The sequence below is a fragment of the Taurulus bubalis genome (genome assembly GCF_910589615.1).
Source record: "Taurulus bubalis genome assembly, chromosome: 21".
In the NCBI taxonomy this organism is placed as follows: Eukaryota; Metazoa; Chordata; class Actinopteri; order Perciformes; family Cottidae; genus Taurulus; species Taurulus bubalis.
Genome location: NC_136609.1, coordinates 673,517 through 696,084, shown reverse-complemented (window position 1 = coordinate 696,084; position 22,568 = coordinate 673,517). Strand labels below are relative to the sequence as shown.

General features: G+C 43.1%; 2 protein-coding genes across 2 annotated transcripts; both read right to left on the bottom strand.

Moving 5' to 3' along the window:
* Window positions 1-988: 988 nt before the first annotated feature.
* LOC306752833 (E3 ubiquitin-protein ligase TRIM63-like) lies at window positions 989-2,341 on the bottom strand. Its single transcript, XM_079236648.1, has one exon. It carries the CDS (start codon window positions 2,310-2,312, stop codon window positions 1,308-1,310), a length of 1,005 nt encoding a protein of 334 aa, XP_079092774.1. The 5' UTR covers window positions 2,313-2,341; the 3' UTR covers window positions 989-1,307.
* Window positions 2,342-15,051: 12,710 nt separating this feature from the next.
* On the bottom strand, window positions 15,052-18,194 carry LOC306752938 (atypical chemokine receptor 3-like; the record flags this gene model as incomplete). The annotated part of the gene is made up of 3 exons (XM_079236772.1): window positions 18,115-18,194; window positions 15,567-16,739; window positions 15,052-15,523 (listed from the first exon to the last, which is right to left on the bottom strand). Exons 2-3 carry the CDS (start codon window positions 16,724-16,726, stop codon window positions 15,052-15,054), a joined length of 1,632 nt encoding a protein of 543 aa, XP_079092898.1. The 5' UTR covers window positions 16,727-16,739; window positions 18,115-18,194.
* Window positions 18,195-22,568: the final 4,374 nt, after the last annotated feature.

Sequence of the window (22,568 nt, the reverse complement as noted above, 5' to 3'; positions counted from 1 at the left end):
AATATGTAATTTGAATATATAAATTAAATATAGCATTATTAATTAAATATATAAATTAAATATATCAATATAATTAAACATATGAATATAAATATGAATTAAATACAAATATATAAATATTTACACATACATGAAATATACAAATAAAAATTAAATACATGAATTAAAGTTCAAAGCTTTAGTATGAATATGCTATATTAATATGAATTAAATACAAATATATAAATATGTACACATAATTAAATACTGTATATAAATACAACGTATGAATTAAAGTTAGATACCTGAATATTAATGAAATATATTAAATGTGAACGTATACATTTGAAGCAGCTGTTGCGGTCGTCAGGATCTTTGTTGTCTAATTAAATTTGGTTTCGTGAACATCTGTCACCTGAAAACATTTTTATAAACGTTTATTTCTGAAACGGTCCAGATCACCTCTATTTATTATTTATTAATCATGGGATACTAAACTAAACAGAGAATTTAAAAAAGGTTATTCCCACGTTGATTTTGAAATTCTATGAAATAAAAATGAAATAAACATAGAAAAGAAGAAAATTACAATAAAAAGTTGTAGTTTCTTTTTAAGTTACTGATTATTTAACGTGTTGCTCCCAAAGTCGTCATGGTTTCATTCATTTTTATAACTTCGATACAAAACTTGATGTGTGATTTATCGTGTCCAGCTCGACCTCTTTGTCCTTCTCACGTCCACAAACAGCCCTGATAACGGCTGCAGTGCGTTTCCCAGCATGCCTCAGTCCAGCAGGGTCACCCTCAGAAACATGACACACAAAACTCCCTCTTGAACTATTCCCGTCCTCTCAGCACTCGGAGATAAATAGCCTCCATTAACACCAGCAGACGACTAAGTAAGGCCAGGAGGCGTTCACTGACCCTGGTAAATATAGGAAAACACGCGCGCCACTAAATACGGACTCTCTCAGGCCGGGAGAGTCCCCGAGAAATGCCAAGGACAAAGTTAACAATCAGATAAAACTTTATTCACACCTTCCAAAGAGACATTTCAACGTTACAGCAGTCTGAATTTTCAAGTTTTCAGTTTTTACGAAGAGACAAACACAATAAATAAAATCTACCCCGTCTAGACTTTGTCTAGACTTGAGTGACGAGTGCGAGAAAAAATAGAAAAGTATAAAAAGTCAAGTACAAAAACGTTCCCGAACGATTGCACGACTCCTCAAGTACCTGAAGTTTCTGAAAAAAGCAGCAAGAAACTTCCTGTTTTTACTTCCTGGTCTTTTCCTGCTGGTCTTCCTCCACCATGAACCAGTCTTCTCCTACTTGTTTTCCTCGCCCCCCTTCCTGAAGTCCATGCTAGCGAGCAGCACCTCCGCCCCCTGGGTGTCCAGGCTCAGGTGGTCCAGGCTCTCGTAGCCCGGCTCGGGTCCCTGCAGCTGGGCCCCCCTGACGGCCTGCCGGGCCTCCTCCTGCAGCTGCTTGGCGGCGAGCAGGAACTCGGCGGCGCCGCTGGTCTGCATGTTGAGCTCCAGCTTCTCCTGCAGCCGGCTGCTGAGCTGCAGCTGCTGCTGGTGCTGCTCCTTCAGGCTCCGGAGCGCGGCCAGCTTGCCCTCCTCCTCGCGGTCCACCCGCTCCAGGAGCTGGCCTTTGCGCTCCTCCAGCGTGGCGTACAGCAGGTCGAAGCTCTCACCGAGCCGCCGCCGCTGCAGCTCGCCGTTCTCCTGGATGCGCTTGCACGCGTCGTCCGTCTGCGCCACCGCCGCCTGCACGTGGCCGTTGGCGGCGGCGAGCCGCTCCACGGCGGCGCGCAGCTCGGCCTTCTGGCTCTGGTACACGGCGTGCAGCGGCGACACCTCGCAGTCCTTGTGCTCCCCGAACACCTTGCACATGGAGCAGGTGGGCGTCTGGCAGCTGACGCAGTAGATGTTAATGCGCTCGTCCTCGTGCTCTTTGCACTTGGGCTCCTTGGCGTCCTTGTCCTTCAGCGGCGGGTCCTCGGCGACGCCCCCTTTGCTCTCCTGCTGCTGCTTGTACATGTCGATGATGTTCTCCACCAGCAGATTCCTCTGCAGCCCGTACACGCCGTGCCGGTCCAGGACCACCTCGAAGCGGCAGGTGGGGCAGCGGAAGGTCCCCCCGGAGTAGTGGTAGGGGTTCTTGGACTCGTAGAGGTCGTTGGCGCAGCCGCGGCACAGGTTGTGCTGGCAGGGCAGGATGACCACGGGCTTGGTGAACATGTCCAGGCAGATCGGGCAGCCGAGCTGCTGCTCCAGACTCTCCATGGCGCCGAGGCCTCGAACCACTTGACCGGTCTGGATGTCCATCGTCTTCTGGTCCTGCAGGGTCTCTGGGTCTCTGGGTCTATTTCAATCTGCCGGCGTCAGAAGCCCCCCGGTCTTTATACCCTCCATGGCCCGACCCCCGCCGGCTGTTTGTCACACCAGTCCTGAAATAGACTCCCAGCAGCCACATTCCTCACTGAGGACTGGACCCGAACACCACCTGACACCGCCAGACCGCTTCTGTGACAACAACCCCCACACAGAGCCAACATGTGGAAAGAAGTCTGTTTACGTCACTTGTTGCGTCTCCTCTGGTCGTTACACTCTTATTTATTCATATAGAAAACATATATACAAATATATATTTATGTTTTTTTGTTCCTTTAAACGCAAACGGACGATTATAAAATGACATTGAGGTTCCCAAAAACATCAGAAACAGGCAAAATAAATCTTTAGACATAGTCCAGACTGTCTGCTCGACCGTTGACCCCAAAGGCTCCTCAGTGTGTGTTTGTGTGTTTGTGTTACACAGCAGCAGCAGCAGTGTGTCAGTAAACAGTCATGTGGAGGCAGCAGCTTGATGCAACAAACAGCTGCAGCTTCATGGAAAACTGCAACAAGTGAGTTCATAAACATCAGAGCAACGTGTTCCATGAACTTCAGAGCAACGTGTTCCATAAACATCAGAGCAACATGTTCCATAAACATCAGAGCAACGTGTTCCATGAACTTCAGAGCAACGTGTTCCATAAACATCAGAGCAACATGTTCCATAAACATCAGAGCAACGTGTTCCTCAACAACGTTTGAGCAACATGTTCCATAAACATCAGAGCAACGTGTTCCTCAACAACGTTTAAACAACATGTTCCATAAACATCAGAGCAACGTGTTCCATAAACATCAGCGCAACATGTTCCATAAACATCAGAGCAACATGTTCCATAAACATCAGAGCAACATGTTCCATAAACATCAGAGCAACGTGTTCCATAACATCAGAGCAACATGTTCCATAAACATCAGAGCAACGTGTTCCATAAACATCAGCGCAACGTGTTCCATAAACATCAGAGCAACATGTTCCATAAACATCAGAGCAACATGTTCCATAAACATCAGCGCAACGTGTTCCATAAACATCAGAGCAACATGTTCCATAAACATCAGAGCAACATGTTCCATAAACATCAGAGCAACGTGTTCCTCAACAACGTTTGAGCAACATGTTCCATAAACATCAGAGCAACGTGTTCCATAAACATCAGAGCAACATGTTCCACAAACATCAGAGCAACATGTTCCATAAACATCAGAGCAACATGTTCCATAACATCAGAGCAACGTGTTCCTCAACAACGTTTGAGCAACATGTTCCATAAACATCAGAGCAACGTGTTCCACAAACATCAGAGCAACATGTTCCACAAACATCAGAGCAACATGTTCCATAAACATCAGAGCAACATGTTCCATAAACATCAGAGCAACATGTTCCATAACATCAGAGCAACGTGTTCCTCAACAACGTTTGAGCAACATGTTCCATAAACATCAGAGCAACGTGTTCCATAACATCAGAGCAACATGTTCCATAAACATCAGAGCAACATGTTCCATAAACATCAGAGCAACGTGTTCCTCAACAACGTTTGAGCAACATGTTCCATAAACATCAGAGCAACGTGTTCCATAAACATCAGCGCAACGTGTTCCATAAACATCAGAGCAACATGTTCCATAAACATCAGAGCAACATGTTCCATAAACATCAGAGCAACGTGTTCCTCAACAACGTTTGAGCAACATGTTCCATAAACATCAGAGCAACGTGTTCCATAAACATCAGAGCAACATGTTCCACAAACATCAGAGCAATATGTTCCATAAACATCAGAGCAACATGTTCCATAACATCAGAGCAACGTGTTCCTCAACAACGTTTGAGCAACATGTTCCAAAAACATCAGAGCAACGTGTTCCATAAACATCAGAGCAACATGTTCCACAAACATCAGAGCAACAAGTTCCATAAACATCAGAGCAACATGTTCCATAAACATCAGAGCAACATGTTCCATAACATCAGAGCAACGTGTTCCTCAACAACGTTTGAGCAACATGTTCCATAAACATCAGAGCAACGTGTTCCATAACATCAGAGCAACATGTTCCATAAACATCAGAGCAACATGTTCCATAAACATCAGAGCAACGTGTTCCTCAACAACGTTTGAGCAACATGTTCCATAAACATCAGAGCAACGTGTTCCATAAGCATCAGAGCAACGTGTTCCATAAACATCAGAGCAACGTGTTCCATAAACATCAAAGCAACATGTTCCATGAACATCAAAGCAACGTGTTCCTCAACAACGTTTGAGCAACATGTTCCATAACATCAGAGCAACGTGTTCCATAACATCAGAGCAACATGTTCCATAAACATCAGAGCAACGTGTTCCATAAACATTAGAGCAACGTGTTCCATGAACATCAAAGCAACGTGTTCCTCAACAACGTTTGAGCAACATGTTCTATAACATCAGAGCAACGTGTTCCATAAACATCAGAGCAACATGTTCCATAAACATCAGAGCAACGTGTTCCATAAACATCAGAGCAACGTGTTCCATAAACATTAGAGCAACATGTTCCATAAACATCGGAGCAACATGTTCCATAACATCAGAGCAACGTGTTCCATAAACATCAGAGCAACGTGTTCCATAAACATCAGAGCAACGTGTTCCATAAACATCAGAGCAACATGTTCCATAAACATCAGAGCAACGTGTTCCATAAACATCAGAGCAACATGTTCCATAACATCAGAGCAACGTGTTCCATAAACATCAGAGCAACGTGTTCCATAAACATCAGAGCAACGTGTTCCATAAACATCAGAGCAACGTGTTCCATAAACATCAAAGCAACATGTTCCATGAACATCAGAGCAACGTGTTCCATAAACATCAGAGCAACGTGTTTCATAAACATCAGAGCAACATGTTACATAAACATCAGAGCAACGTGTTCCATAAACATTAGAGCAACGTGTTCCATGAACATCAAAGCAACGTGTTCCTCAACAACGTTTGAGCAACATGTTCCATAACATCAGAGCAACGTGTTCCATAACATCAGAGCAACATGTTCCATAACATCAGAGCAACATGTTCCATAAACATCAGAGCAACGTGTTCCATAAACATCAGAGCAACATGTTCCATAACATCAGAGCAACGTGTTCCATAAACATCAGAGCAACGTGTTCCATAAACATCAGAGCAACGTGTTCCATAAACATCGGAGCAACGTGTTCCATAAACATCAAAGCAACGTGTTCCATGAACATCAGAGCAACGTGTTCCATAAACATCAGAGCAACGTGTTTCATGAACATCAGAGCAACATGTTACATAAACATCAGAGCAACGTGTTCCATAAACATTAGAGCAACGTGTTCCATGAACATCAAAGCAACGTGTTCCTCAACAACGTTTGAGCAACATGTTCCATAACATCAGAGCAACGTGTTCCATAACATCAGAGCAACATGTTCCATAAACATCAGAGCAACGTGTTCCATAAACATTAGAGCAACGTGTTCCATGAACATCAAAGCAACGTGTTCCTCAACAACGTTTGAGCAACATGTTCTATAACATCAGAGCAACGTGTTCCATAAACATCAGAGCAACATGTTCCATAACATCAGAGCAACGTGTTCCTCAACAACGTTTGAGCAACATGTTCCATAAACATCAGAGCAACGTGTTCCATAACATCAGAGCAACATGTTCCATAAACATCAGAGCAACATGTTCCATAAACATCAGAGCAACGTGTTCCTCAACAACGTTTGAGCAACATGTTCCATAAACATCAGAGCAACGTGTTCCATAAGCATCAGAGCAACGTGTTCCATAAACATCAGAGCAACGTGTTCCATAAACATCAAAGCAACATGTTCCATGAACATCAAAGCAACGTGTTCCTCAACAACGTTTGAGCAACATGTTCCATAACATCAGAGCAACGTGTTCCATAACATCAGAGCAACATGTTCCATAAACATCAGAGCAACGTGTTCCATAAACATTAGAGCAACGTGTTCCATGAACATCAAAGCAACGTGTTCCTCAACAACGTTTGAGCAACATGTTCTATAACATCAGAGCAACGTGTTCCATAAACATCAGAGCAACATGTTCCATAAACATCAGAGCAACGTGTTCCATAAACATCAGAGCAACGTGTTCCATAAACATTAGAGCAACATGTTCCATAAACATCGGAGCAACATGTTCCATAACATCAGAGCAACGTGTTCCATAAACATCAGAGCAACGTGTTCCATAAACATCAGAGCAACGTGTTCCATAAACATCAGAGCAACATGTTCCATAAACATCAGAGCAACGTGTTCCATAAACATCAGAGCAACATGTTCCATAACATCAGAGCAACGTGTTCCATAAACATCAGAGCAACGTGTTCCATAAACATCAGAGCAACGTGTTCCATAAACATCAGAGCAACGTGTTCCATAAACATCAAAGCAACATGTTCCATGAACATCAGAGCAACGTGTTCCATAAACATCAGAGCAACGTGTTTCATAAACATCAGAGCAACATGTTACATAAACATCAGAGCAACGTGTTCCATAAACATTAGAGCAACGTGTTCCATGAACATCAAAGCAACGTGTTCCTCAACAACGTTTGAGCAACATGTTCCATAACATCAGAGCAACGTGTTCCATAACATCAGAGCAACATGTTCCATAACATCAGAGCAACATGTTCCATAAACATCAGAGCAACGTGTTCCATAAACATCAGAGCAACATGTTCCATAACATCAGAGCAACGTGTTCCATAAACATCAGAGCAACGTGTTCCATAAACATCAGAGCAACGTGTTCCATAAACATCGGAGCAACGTGTTCCATAAACATCAAAGCAACGTGTTCCATGAACATCAGAGCAACGTGTTCCATAAACATCAGAGCAACGTGTTTCATGAACATCAGAGCAACATGTTACATAAACATCAGAGCAACGTGTTCCATAAACATTAGAGCAACGTGTTCCATGAACATCAAAGCAACGTGTTCCTCAACAACGTTTGAGCAACATGTTCCATAACATCAGAGCAACGTGTTCCATAACATCAGAGCAACATGTTCCATAAACATCAGAGCAACGTGTTCCATAAACATTAGAGCAACGTGTTCCATGAACATCAAAGCAACGTGTTCCTCAACAACGTTTGAGCAACATGTTCTATAACATCAGAGCAACGTGTTCCATAAACATCAGAGCAACATGTTCCATAAACATCAGAGCAACGTGTTCCATAAACATCAGAGCAACGTGTTCCATAAACATTAGAGCAACATGTTCCATAAACATCGGAGCAACATGTTCCATAACATCAGAGCAACGTGTTCCATAAACATCAGAGCAACGTGTTCCATAAACATCAGAGCAACGTGTTCCATAAACATCAGAGCAACATGTTCCATAACATCAGAGCAACGTGTTCCATAAACATCAGAGCAACGTGTTTTTTAAACATCAGAGCAACGTCTTCCATCAACATCAGAGCAACATGTTCCATAACATCAGAGCAACGTGTTCCATAAACTTCAGAGCAACACGTTCCACAAACATCAGAGCAACGTGTTCCATAAACATCAGAGCAACATGTTCCATAAACATCAGAGCAACGTGTTCCATGAACATCAGAGCAACGTGTTCCATAAACATCAAATCAACGTGTTCCTCAACAACGTTTGAGCAACATGTTCCATAACATCAGAGCAACGTGTTCCATAACATCAGAGCAACATGTTCCATAAACATCAGAGCAACATGTTCCATAAACATCAGAGCAACGTGTTCCTCAACCACGTTTGAGCAACATGTTCCATAAAAATCAGAGCAACATGTTCCATAAACATCAGAGCAACGTGTTCCTCAACCACGTTTGAGCAACATGTTCCATAAACATCAGAGCAACACGTTCCACAAACATCAGAGCAACGTGTTCCATAAACATTGGAGCAACGTGCTCCATAAACATCAGAGCAACATGTTCCATAAACATCAGAGCAACATGTTCCATAACATCAGAGCAACATGTTCCATAAACATCAGAGCAACATGTTCCATAAACATCAGAGCAACATGTTCCATAACATCAGAGCAATGTGTTCCATAAACATCAGAGCAACGTGTTTTTTAAACATCAGGGCAACGTGTTCCATAAACATCAGAGCAACATGTTCCATAACATCAGAGCAACGTGTTCCATAAACTTCAGAGCAACATGTTCCATAACATCAGAGCAACGTGTTCCATACACTTCAGAGCAACATGTTCCATAACATCAGAGCAACATGTTCCATAAACATCAGAGCAACATGTTCCATAGACTTCAGAGCAACATGTTCCATAAACATCAGAGCAACATGTTCCATAAACATCAGAGCAACGTGTTCCTCAACAACATTTGAGCAACATGTTCCATAAACATCAGAGCAATGTGTTCCTCAACAACGTTTGAGCAACATGTTCCATAAACATCAGAGCAACGTGTTCCATAACATCAGAGCAACATGTTCCATAAACATCAGAGCAACATGTTCCATGAACATCAGAGCAACGTGTTCCTCAACAACGTTTGAGCAACATGTTCCATAAACATCAGAGCAACGTGTTCCATAAACATCAGAGCAACGTGTTCCATAAACATCAAAGCAACATGTTCCATGAACATCAGAGCAACGTGTTCCATGAACATCAGAGCAACGTGTTCCATAAACATCAGAGCAACGTGTTTCATAAACATCAGAGCAACATGTTCCATAAACATCAGAGCAACGTGTTCCTCAACAACGTTTGAGGAACACGTTCCATAAACATCAGAGCAACGTGTTCCATAAACATTAGAGCAACGTGTTCCATGAACATCAAAGCAACGTGTTCCTCAACAACGTTTGAGCAACATGTTCCATAACATCAGAGCAACGTCTTCCATAACATCAGAGCAACATGTTCCATAAACATCAGAGCAACATGTTCCATAACATCAGAGCAACGTGTTCCTCAACAACGTTTGAGCAACATGTTCCATAAACATCAGAGCAACGTGTTCCATAAACATCAGAGCAACGTGTTCCATAAACATCAGAGCAACGTGTTCCATAAACATCAAAGCAACATGTTCCATAAACATCAGAGCAACGTGTTCCATGAACATCATTGCAACGTGTTTCATAAACATCAGAGCAACATGTTCCATAAACATCAGAGCAACATGTTCCATAAACATCAGAGCAACGTGTTCCTCAACAACGTTTGAGGAACACGTTCCATAAACATCAGAGCAACGTGTTCCATAAACATTAGAGCAACGTGTTCCATAAACATCAAAGCAATGTGTTCCTCAACAACGTTTGAGCAACATGTTCCATAACATCAGAGCAACGTGTTCCATAACATCAGAGCAACATGTTCCATAAACATCAGAGCAACGTGTTCCATAAACATTAGAGCAACGTGTTCCATGAACATCAAAGCAACGTGTTCCTCAACAACGTTTGAGCAACATGTTCCATAACATCAGAGCAACGTGTTCCATGAACATCAGAGCAACGTGTTCCATAACATCAGAGCAACATGTTCCATAAACATCAGAGCAACGTGTTCCTCAACAACGTTTGAGCAACATGTTCCATAAACATCAGAGCAACGTGTTCCATAAACATCAGATTAACGTGTTCCATAAACATTAGAGCAACGTGTTCCATGAACATCAAAGCAACGTGTTCCTCAACAACGTTTGAGCAACATGTTCCATAACATCAGAGCAACGTGTTCCATAACATCAGAGCAACATGTTCCATAAACATCAGACTAACATGTTCCATAAACATCAGAGCAACGTGTTCCTCAACCACGTTTGAGCAACATGTTCCATAAACATCAGAGCAACGTGTTCCATAAACATCAGAGCAACGTGTTCCTCAACAACATTTGAGCAACATGTTCCATAAACATCAGAGCAATGTGTTCCTCAACAACGTTTGTGCAACATGTTCCATAAACATCAGAGCAACGTGTTCCATAACATCAGAGCAACATGTTCCATAAACATCAGAGCAACATGTTCCATGAACATCAGAGCAACGTGTTCCTCAACAACGTTTGAGCAACATGTTCCATAAACATCAGAGCAACGTGTTCCATAAACATCAGAGCAACGTGTTCCATAAACATCAAAGCAACATGTTCCATGAACATCAGAGCAACGTGTTCCATGAACATCAGAGCAACGTGTTCCATAAACATCAGAGCAACGTGTTTCATAAACATCAGAGCAACATGTTACATAAACATCAGAGCAACGTGTTCCATAAACATTAGAGCAACGTGTTCCATGAACATCAAAGCAACGTGTTCCTCAACAACGTTTGAGCAACATGTTCCATAAACATCAGAGCAACGTGTTCCATAAACATCAGAGCAACGTGTTCCATAAACATCAAAGCAACATGTTCCATGAACATCAGAGCAACGTGTTCCATGAACATCATTGCAACGTGTTTCATAAACATCAGAGCAACATGTTCCATAAACATCAGAGCAACATGTTCCATAAACATCAGAGCAACGTGTTCCAAAAACATCAGAGCAACATGTTCCATAAACATCAGAGCAACGTGTTTCTCAACAACGTTTGAGCAACATGTTCCATAAACATCAGAGCAACTTGTTCCATAAATATCAGAGCAACGTGTTCCATAACATCAGAGCAACATGTTCCATAAACATCAGAGCAACATGTTCCATAAACATCAGAGCAACGTGTTCCATAAACATCAGAGCAACGTGTTCCAAAAACATCAGTGCAACGTGTTCCAAAAACATCAGAGCAACATGTTCCATAAACATTAGAGCAACATGTTCCATAAACATCAGAGCAACGTGTTCCATAAACATCAGAGCAACATGTTCCATAACATCAGAGCAACGTGTTCCAAAAACATCAGAGCAACATGTTCCATAACATCAGAGCAACGTGTTCCAAAAACATCAGAGCAACATGTTCCATAACATCAGAGCAACGTGTTCCATAACATCAGAGCAACATGTTCCATAAACATCAGAGCAACGTGTTTCTCAACAACGTTTGAGCAACATGTTCCATAAACATCAGAGCAACTTGTTCCATAAATATCAGAGCAACATGTTCCTCATTAACGTTTTAGCAACGTGTTCCTCAACAACGTTCAAAGAACGTCCTACTCTTCCCACAATGCACCTGGGTTGTGTGTTCACAGCTTCAGGTTTCAGCTCTGAAATAGGCTGGAGACATGACTCCTTCACACACACACACACACACACACACACACACACACACACACACACACACACACAGACACACAGCTGCTGTTTCCCTCTCCAGCCACCAGGCTCTCTCACCTGTGTGTACACTTTGAGCCTGGAAGTCTTGTACTACAGTAAAAGTACGAAGTACTACAGATACTCCCACACAGAACTCCTATGAGGAATGTGCCACTGCTTTAACTAGTGTTCTGTCTTTAGCAATCAGAGACACCAGGAATGTGCCCCCCTCTCGCCCCCACCTCGGTAAACACAACCTCAGCCGGGGTCAAAGGTCAACGGAGAGCGGAATGGTTCACGGAGAGGCGTTTAGTTTGTTTCCTCGTTCTTCTTCTGTGGTGAAGTCATCCGTCTCCACAGGGCCACACGGCCTATGGGTTCAGCCTCCACGTGGTCCAGGGCCCTGTTTCTCATACCAGGCTTACTGAACTTCACTGGATAAGATGGCCACTCCCACGGACAAAAAAGGCAGCTCCCTTCCTCATTGATGAAGGAGCGATATTAGTTATATTAGTTTTATAGGGAGAGAGTTCTTTCAGATCACCAGGATCCATCCTTTACATCATCATGACTTCCTGTACGCAGCGATATAGATTTTGCCGGCAAGAAATAATTTATTTAGAGAGCTTCTCGAGCCGCGGACATTGATCACCACAGACGCAGCTGATCGTCTCAGACACAGACTGTCAGCCGCTGCATGCCGCTGTTCTTAAGGTTATTTAGCTCTTAAGAAACTTATGGATGTGTTAAAGCACTCATAATTATATGACAGTGCTATTAGTACACCATGCATATCATTATTGTAGAACATGAATAAGGTGATCGTGATAAGAATACAGAGAATCACACACAATTTATTTTCACTGCTTCAATTGATTGAATTTCTGATTATGAATAATACATACATACTTATCCGCCCATACACATATTCAAACTCATATACACATATATAGTACATGATTCATACGTGCATACAGTACATATATCCTCATAAGTATATACTTATTCGTAGATATAATCTGATTGATTTGGGTGATGAAACACTTCAAATTAGCCGATACATTTTCTCAACACTGACGCATTTAACTTGTCTGATATATTTGCGACGCTTATGTCTCTCAGAGGGGGCGGAGTTAAAGTTGCGTTCACGGCAACAATGTTGCAAAAACGTTGGAATATTCATAACGCGTTTGCTGTGAATGACTACGGTATTGACTTCCTCATATGCCTTCATGATCATCTCCTGCTTCTTAGCAGAGGAATAAAAAGAGGTTCCTCTGAGTTTATTGTCCATTGTACTGTTAGAACATGGTGGTGTCAGTGCTCCATTATTATCCTTCTGAAGAGGAGCGGCGCATTTATCCAGATGACGGACGTCTGGCTAGAATGAACGAGACGTTTCAGCGGATCAGCCGTGAAGAAACCCAGACAGCCTGATGTCAATCATCTCGCTAATTTAAGCTGAAATTAGGACATTTGCTTGACTTTGTTTAGCCGGGTACGAGAAACAGGGCCCAGCTGTCCCACAGGTCAACACACTCACACAGGTAAACACACACTAACACAGGTAAACACACTCACACAGGTAAACACACACTAACACAGGTAAACACACTCACACAGGTAAACACACACTCACACAGGTAAACACACTCACACAGGTAAACACACTCACACAGGTAAACACACTCACACAGGTAAACACACACTCACACAGGTAAACACACTCACACAGGTAAACACACACTCACACAGGTAAACACACTCACACAGGTCAACACACTCACACAGGTAAACACACTCACACAGGTCAACACACTCACACAGGTAAACACACTCACACAGGTAAACACACACTCACACAGGTAAACACACTCACACAGGTAAACACACTCACACAGGTAAACACACTCACACAGGTAAACACACTCACACAGGTAAACACACACTCACACAGGTAAACACACTCACACAGGTAAACACACACTCACACAGGTAAACACACTCACACAGGTAAACACACTCACACAGGTAAACACACTCACACAGGTCAACACACTCACACAGGTAAACACACACTCACACAGGTAAACACACTCACACAGGTAAACACACACTCACACAGGTAAACACACTCACACAGGTAAACACACACTCACACAGGTAAACACACTCACACAGGTCAACACACACTCACACAGGTAAACATACTCACACAGGAAAACACACTCACACAGGTAAACACACTCACACAGGTAAACGGTTTATTGACACACAGTCTGTATTTATTCATAAAAACATAGATCACAGGTTATATCCTCAAAGTTTGAGCGCTGAAGCGACGTAATGAAGTAATTAATTAAATATGAAAGTGTCTTTGTTTAAAAATGCTGTTTATTGGTCTGAATGTTTTATTTTAACTATATAAAAAACAGAATAAATTGTGTTTTCTGTTTTTAACATTTGATTCCGTTTCAGAGGTTAACACACAGGTAAACACACACTCACACATAGTAAAGTTTCTCATTTAAATAAATGCATATGATCAGAAACACCTCCTACCCTCTAGGGGGCGCCACAGAGCTCTGTACACCAACACCAGCAGACCCAGGAACAGCTTCTTTCCACTGGCGTCACTCTGAAGAACAACCAGACTCTTCCTTCTGCACTACTTTGCACTATTTTGACTACTGTTGTCTTTAATGTCTCTTTTATATGTATCTTGTTTATTGTATATTGTATGAAGAGCGACGTGAAACCGGAGTCAAATTCCTGTATGTGTAAACACACATGGCCAATAAAGATGATTCTGATATTCACAGAATATAAACTCGACTCCTTGAAGGTGTGAAATGCTTCATATTTACAGGTTTGATTAACAAAGAAGTTCTTCTTCTGTGGTTTCCTCTGGAGATGCAGATTATCTTCATATTTAATAATTAATATTTAATATTTAATAAAGTATTGTTCATGGATAGTGTTCTTCATATTTAATAAAGTATTGTTCATGGATAGTGTTCTTCATATTTAATAAAGTATTGTTCATGGATAGTGTTCTTCATATTTAATAAAGTCTTGCTAGAAACATGTAGTGCAGTAAAAACTATGATATCCTCAGAAAAAGAGTTCCCAGGACATTCTCAAGTCTAGAAGTACTCTCAAGTCTTTAGAAGTACTCTCAAGTCTAGAAGTACTCTCAAGTCTTGAGAAGCTCTGCTATCAGGAGGCTCTTGTCCATCACCAGAACCCAGACCACCAGGACCCAGACTATCAGGGTGTTGGACCATCAAGGACCAGCAGCTGAACTGGTTCCCTCTGAAGGGACCTCAGCAGGTAGAAGAACCGTTGGTAAAGTACTAAGAAGTACAGTTGGGACTACTGCCAGTCCCCAGCTCCAAGTTCCTGAGGGATCCTCCGGACCGGTGGTGGTTCCTGTTAAGGTTCCTTTTGGGGTTCCTGTTGGGGTCCCTGTTGGGGTCCCTGTTAAGGTTCCTGTTGGGGTCCCTGTTAAGGTTTCTGTTGGGGTTCCTGTTGGGGTTCCCGTTGGAGTTCCTGATGGGGTTCCTGTTGGGGTTCCAGTTGGGGTTCCTGTTGGGGTCCCTGTTAAGGTTCCTGTTGGGGTCCCTGTTAAGGTTCCTGTTGGGGTCCCTGTAAAGGTTTCTGTTGAGGTTCCTGTTGGGGTCCCTGTTAAGGTTCCTGATGGGGTTCCTGTTGGGATTCCTGCTAAGGTTCCTGATGGGGTTCCTGTTGGGGTCCCTGTTAAGGTTCCTGATGGGGTTCCTGTTGGGGTCCCTGTTAAGGTTCCTGATGGGGTTCCTGTTGGGGTTCCTGTTGGAGTTCCTGATGGGGTTCCTGTTAAGGTCCCTGTTACGGTTCCTGTTGGGGTTCTTGCTGGGGTTCCTGCTGGGGTTCCTGCTGGGGGTAGTCGCCGGTGGAGCAAAGCGGTCCGTGAGTCCCCATCGGGATGCCGCTGTCCCCTGCGGAGGACTCGGTCTCTGAGCCGGCGATGAGCCGGGCGAGCCCCGCATTGCTGGAGTACCGGAACAGGAAGTCCTTCACGAGGCGCAAGCGGCGGCGCTGCAGCAGCGTGTACAGCAGCGGGTTGGCGCAGCAGTGCAGCAGCGAGCAGCACTGCGTCAGATGCAGCGCCACGTCCAGGAAGCTCTCCAGCCGGCAGCTGAAGGGCAGCAGGCCGAGCAGCGCCAGCGTGTCCAGTAGCAGCACGGCGTGGAACGGCAGCCAGCACGCCAGGAAGACCGCCACGTAGGCCAGGACGAGCCGCCGTGCGGCGCGGCGCTCCGAATCCGAGCCGGGCGGGAGCACCGCCGCCAGCAGGAGGCAGAAGACACAGATGACGGGGAACGGGACGGCGAAGCCGAGCACGAAGAAGCTCAGCTGGATGCCCGCCATCCACTGCCGGGGGTTGCCCGCCGGGTACACCGGCCGGCAGACGGCGCCGTCGCGGTGCGACGACTCGACCGCCCGCAGGAAGTAGGCGTCGGGGACGGAGGCCGCCAGCGCCAGCAGCCATGCCAGCACGCAGGCCAGCTGCCGCGCCGCCTTCCTCCCGCGGCCGGCGGGGGTGCCGGCGGACACGTAGCGGTCCGCGCTCATGCAGGCGAGGAAGAAGATGCTGCCGAAGAGGTTGACGCTGAACACCAGGTGGGTGAGCTTGCAGGCCGCCTCGCCAAACGGCCAGCGGCCGCCCTGCAGCAGCGAGGCCGCCCACACCGGCAGCGTGGCCGCCACGCACAGGTCGGCCACCGCCAGATTCAGGACGAACAGGTGCGTCTCGTGGCGCCGCCGGCCGGCGCGCAGGTTGAGCCAGACCACCAGGGCGTTGCTGGCCACGCCCACAAGGAAGATGAAGACGTAGAGGACGGAGAGGACGTGCAGGAAGGCGGCGTGGCTGACGGCGCCTGAACACACCACCGCCTCCACGCGGGACAGGTTGTGGAGGGCGCCGCCGGTCAGGTTTAGCTCCTCCCACAGCCCCAGCAGCTCGGTGAGGTCACTGGAGCTCAGACTCATGATGATGTCACACCTGATGATGTCACACGTGGAAATGAGAAGAAAACAACCGTTAGTGACGCCTTCTACCTCTCCTTCTTCTTGTTCTTGTTCTTGTTCTTCTACTTCTGCTTTATTAGTGCGGGTAATAAAACCCTGACCTTCTGTTGATTGATTAAAGAGACCACACACACACACACACACACACACACACACACACACACACACACAGACAGATGGACGGATGTTCGGAGGTCAGAGGTCAAACGATCCAGACATCATTAACAAAAACTAAAACACTTTGAACCGACAGGAAACACTGACGGAACAATAACCTCTGTGTGTGTGTGTGTGTGTGTGTGTGTGTGTGTGTGTGTGTGTGTGTGTGTGTGTGTGTGTGTGTGTGTGTGTGTGCGTGTGTGTGTGTGTGTGTGAGAGAGAGTGATCAATACTAATAATTCAGTTCAATTGAAGTTCAAACTCAGGATGTAAAATGATCTGAAGAGCAAAACAGAAGCAGCTGTTTCAAAATGTTGTTAATAATATATATAATAATACATGTTGTCATTAATAATAAACATGAATCACTAAAGATCAATAAAACAGTCATCATGTTAAAATAATATCGTCAATATAAATAATGTGATTATTCTTAAAACGTGAACATGTGCAGCTCACCAAACTCCACCAAACTCTAAATGCTCCTTTAGAGAAGAAAAGACCCGCTTATAACACACATATTATCACTTATAACACGCGTATTACCGCTTATAACACACGTATTACCGCTTATAACACGCGTACTACCACTTATAGCACACGTATTACCACTTATAACACGCGTATTATCGCTTATAACACACGTATTACCGCTTATAACACGCGTACTGCCACTTATAACATGCGTATTACCACTTATAACACGCGTATTACCACTTATAATACACATATTACCACTTATAACACGCGTATTACCGCTTATAACACGCGTATTATCGCTTATAACACACGTATTAACGCTTATAACACGCGTACTACCGCTTATAACACGCGTACTACCGCTTATAACACACGTATTACCACTTATAACACGCGTATTACCGCTTATAACACGCGTATTACCACTTATAACACACGTATTACCGCTTATAACACGCGTATTACCACTTATAACACACGTATTACCACTTATAACACACATATTACCGCTTAAAACACACGTATTACTGCTTAAAGAGGCGGTGCTCTTCAGTGCGTCACAGAGCAGCGGGACCTGTTCTTACTAAGACTCTGCAGCACACCGGATACACCGGAACACACACATGCGCACGAGTCACTTTTAATAACTTTGAATAACTTCCTTTAGTTGCACGAAATAATGTTTGCATGTAAAAACTTTAAAAACACACTTTTCTGAACGGAGTCTGGTCTCAGGGGGGTCTGCTCCTCCTGCGTCCAGCTGCCGGCTGAAACGGGTCTGCGACACGTACGGGTCCACCGCGGCGCAGTGCGGGTCTGGGTCCTGCGGGTCCGGTGCGGGTCTGGGTCCTGCGGGTCCGGTGCGGGTCTGGGTCCTGCGGGTCCCGGTGCGGGTCTAGGTCCTGCGGGTCCCGGTGCGGGTCTGGGCGCTGGAGGCGGACTGGACTCTGAGAGACCCCCTTCTCCTCTCAGCATTTAAATGAGAAGAGAAGAAGAAACGCCCCCAGGGACCCGGTGATTTATTGCAATTTGAGCCGAAACAATGGCGTCACATACGTGTGACGTCAGAGGAATGTGAGGAAGAGGAGGAGGAGAAGAAGACTGGGAGTTTATTTAAATACTTTACTCTCTGTGATGGTAATGGACCCGTCCAGTAGACCTGGTCAGGACTACTGAGAATCCTAAAAAAATAATAAATAATCCTAAATAATAAAATAGTTCCATGAAGGTGTCTCTTATTGTGAAAAGATCCTTTATGTTAGTACACAGGTTTTTCACAATAAGAGGCACTCCAGTGAAACCTGTGGGATTCGAACCTTCAACCTTCTGCTTGAGGATCAGTTTCTTTACATGATTTGTTTGTATGAGTGTTTCTTATAGTTTGCTAAATGAAACAAATGAACAAGTTAATAAAAACAAATGAACAAGTTAATAAATGAACAAGTTAATAAATTAAACAAAAGAACAAATGAACAAGCTAATAAAAGAACAAATGAACAAGTTAATAATAGAACAAGTTAATAAATGAAACAAAAGAACAAATGAACAAGTTAATACATGAACAAGTTAATACATGAAACAAAAGAACAAATGAACATATTGTGTGCAGTTCGTGAAGGAGCCACCAGGTGGCAGCATGACGTCACACAAAGAGCTGAACGACACATGAAAAGGTTTAAACTCTAGAAAGTATTTCATAAAAACTTAAAGAGCTCAAAGAGAAATCAACGAGTTCAAAGTCTTCACAGAGTTTCCGGTGACGGACAGAATGACGCCTTCATGGACCACTTCCTGTTCCACGGCTTCAGGGTCACCGCTTAGAGAGAGGAAGTCCCGATGAGTCAGAACCTTCACAGGCTGGACGCCCTGAGAGACTCAGGGACCCCTGAGCATCCACACACCCTCTCCCAGGGCCCTCAGGGACCTCCAGGGACCCCTTGGGGACCTACAGGGACCTCAGGGACCTCCAGGGAATTAGGTTGAATTTGTATTTGTTTACATTTTCGTATAAAACTTTATTTTTTAATAATACAAGTACTAGGCCCCCACCAGTGATGGCGGTAATGCGCCAACTAGTTGTTTACCAACCGCCAAAATAAACCTCGAAGAAGAAGACGGAGCAAGAAAGGAGGAAAAGAAGGAGATAGAGCACGAGGAGCTGCGACATGACCGGTCTGAACAGGTCGGTGACCGGAGGACTGACCAGCGGCTAGTTAGCGGCTAGCTAGCAGCTAACTACCAGCCAGTTATACCAGCCGGCTAACTACAGGCTAGTTAGCAGCTGGTTAGCTAACATGATGACATCATAACATCTACTCTCCTATTGTCAACACTAACATGATGACATCATAACATCTCTCCTAGTGTCAATACTAACATGATGACATCATAACATCTACTCTCCTAGTGGTGTCAATACTAACATGATGACATCATAACATCTACTCTCCTATTGTCAATACTAACATGATGACATCATAACATCTACTCTCCTAGTGTCAATACTAACATGATGATGACATCATAACATCTACTCTCTTACTGTCAATACTAATATGATGACATCATAACATCTACTCTCCTAGTGTCAATACTAACATGATGACATCATAACATCTACTCTCCTAGTGTCAATACTAACATGATGACATCATAACATCTACTCTCCTAGTGTCAATACTAACATGATGACATCATAACATCTACTCTCCTAGTGTCAATACTAACATGATGACATCATAACATCTACTCTCCTAGTGGTGTCAATACTAACATGATGACATTATAACATCTACTCTCCTAGTGTCAATACTAACATGATGACATCATAACATCTACTCTCTTACTGTCAATACTAATATGATGACATCATAACATCTACTCTCCTAGTGCCAATACTAACATGATGATGACATCATAACATTTACTCTCCTAGTCTCAATACTAACATGATGACATCTACTCTCCTAGTGTCAATACTAACATGATGACATCTACTCTCCTAGTGTCAATACTAACATGATGACATCATAACATCTACTCTCCTAGTGTCAATACTAACATGATGACATCTACTCTCCTAGTGTCAATACTAACATGATGACATCAACTCTCCTAGTGCCAATACTAACATGATGACATCATAACATCTACTCTCCTACTGTCAATACTAACATGATAACATCTACTCTCCTAGTGTCAATACTAACATGATGACATCATAACATCTACTCTCCTAGTGTCAATACTAACATGATGACATCATAACATCTACTCTCCTAGTGTCAATACTAACATGATAACATCTACTCTCCTAGTGCCAATACTAACATGATGACATTATAACATCTACTCTCCTAGTGTCAATACTAACATGATGACATCATAACATCTACTCTCCTAGTGTCAATACTAACATCATGATTACATAACATCTTCTCTCTTAGTGTCAATACTAACATGATGACATAACATCTACTCTCCTAGTGTCAATACTAACATGATGACATCATAACATCTACTCTCCTAGTGGTGTCAATACTAATATGATGACATCATAACATCTACTCTCCTAGTGTCAATACTAACATGATGACATCATAACATCTACTCTCCTAGTGCCAATACTAACATGATGACATTATAACATCTACTCTCCTAGTGTCAATACTAACATGATGACATCATAACATCTACTCTCCTAGTGCCAATACTAACATGATGACATCATAACATCAACTCTCCTAGTGTCAATACTAACATGATGACATCATAACATCTACTCTCCTAGTGTCAATACTAACATGATGACATCATAACATCTACTCTCCTAGTGCCAATACTAACATGATGACATCATAACATCAACTCTCCTAGTGTCAATACTAACATAATGACATCATAACATCTACTCTCCTAGTGTCAATACTAACATGATGACATCTACTCTCCTAGTGTCAATACTAACATGATGACATCTACTCTCCTAGTGTCAATACTAACATGATGACATCATAACATCTACTCTCCTAGTGTCAATACTAACATGATGACATCTACTCTCCTAGTGTCAATACTAACATGATGACATCAACTCTCCTAGTGCCAATACTAACATGATGACATCATAACATCTACTCTCCTACTGTCAATACTAACATGATAACATCTACTCTCCTAGTGTCAATACTAACATGATGACATCATAACATCTACTCTCCTAGTGTCAATACTAACATGATGACATCATAACATCTACTCTCCTAGTGTCAATACTAACATGATAACATCTACTCTCCTAGTGCCAATACTAACATGATGACATTATAACATCTACTCTCCTAGTGTCAATACTAACATGATGACATCATAACATCTACTCTCCTAGTGTCAATACTAACATCATGATTACATAACATCTTCTCTCTTAGTGTCAATACTAACATGATGACATAACATCTACTCTCCTAGTGTCAATACTAACATGATGACATCATAACATCTACTCTCCTAGTGGTGTCAATACTAATATGATGACATCATAACATCTACTCTCCTAGTGTCAATACTAACATGATGACATCATAACATCTACTCTCCTTGTGCCAATACTAACATGATGACATCATAACATCAACTCTCCTAGTGTCAATACTAACATGATGACATCATAACATCTACTCTCCTAGTGTCAATACTAACATGATGACATCATAACATCTACTCTCCTAGTGCCAATACTAACATGATGACATCATAACATCTACTCTCCTAGTGCCAATACTAACATGATGACATCATAACATCAACTCTCCTAGTGTCAATACTAACATGATGACATCATAACATCTACTCTCCTAGTGTCAATACTAACATGATGATGACATCATAACATCTACTCTCTTACTGTCAATACTAATATGATGACATCATAACATCTACTCTCTTACTGTCAATACTAATATGATGACATCATAACATCTACTCTCCTAGTGCCAATACTAACATGATGATGACATCATAACATTTACTCTCCTAGTCTCAATACTAACATGATGATGACATCATAACATCTACTCTCCTAGTCTCAATACTAACATGATGATGACATCATAACATCTACTCTCCTAGTCTCAATACTAACATGATGATGACATCATAACAT

Excerpts from the sequence above, each read along its gene's own strand:
- LOC306752833 (XM_079236648.1), bottom strand. The coding sequence starts at position 2,312 with ATGGACATCCAGACCGGTCAAGTGGTTCGAGGCCTCGGCGCCATGGAG.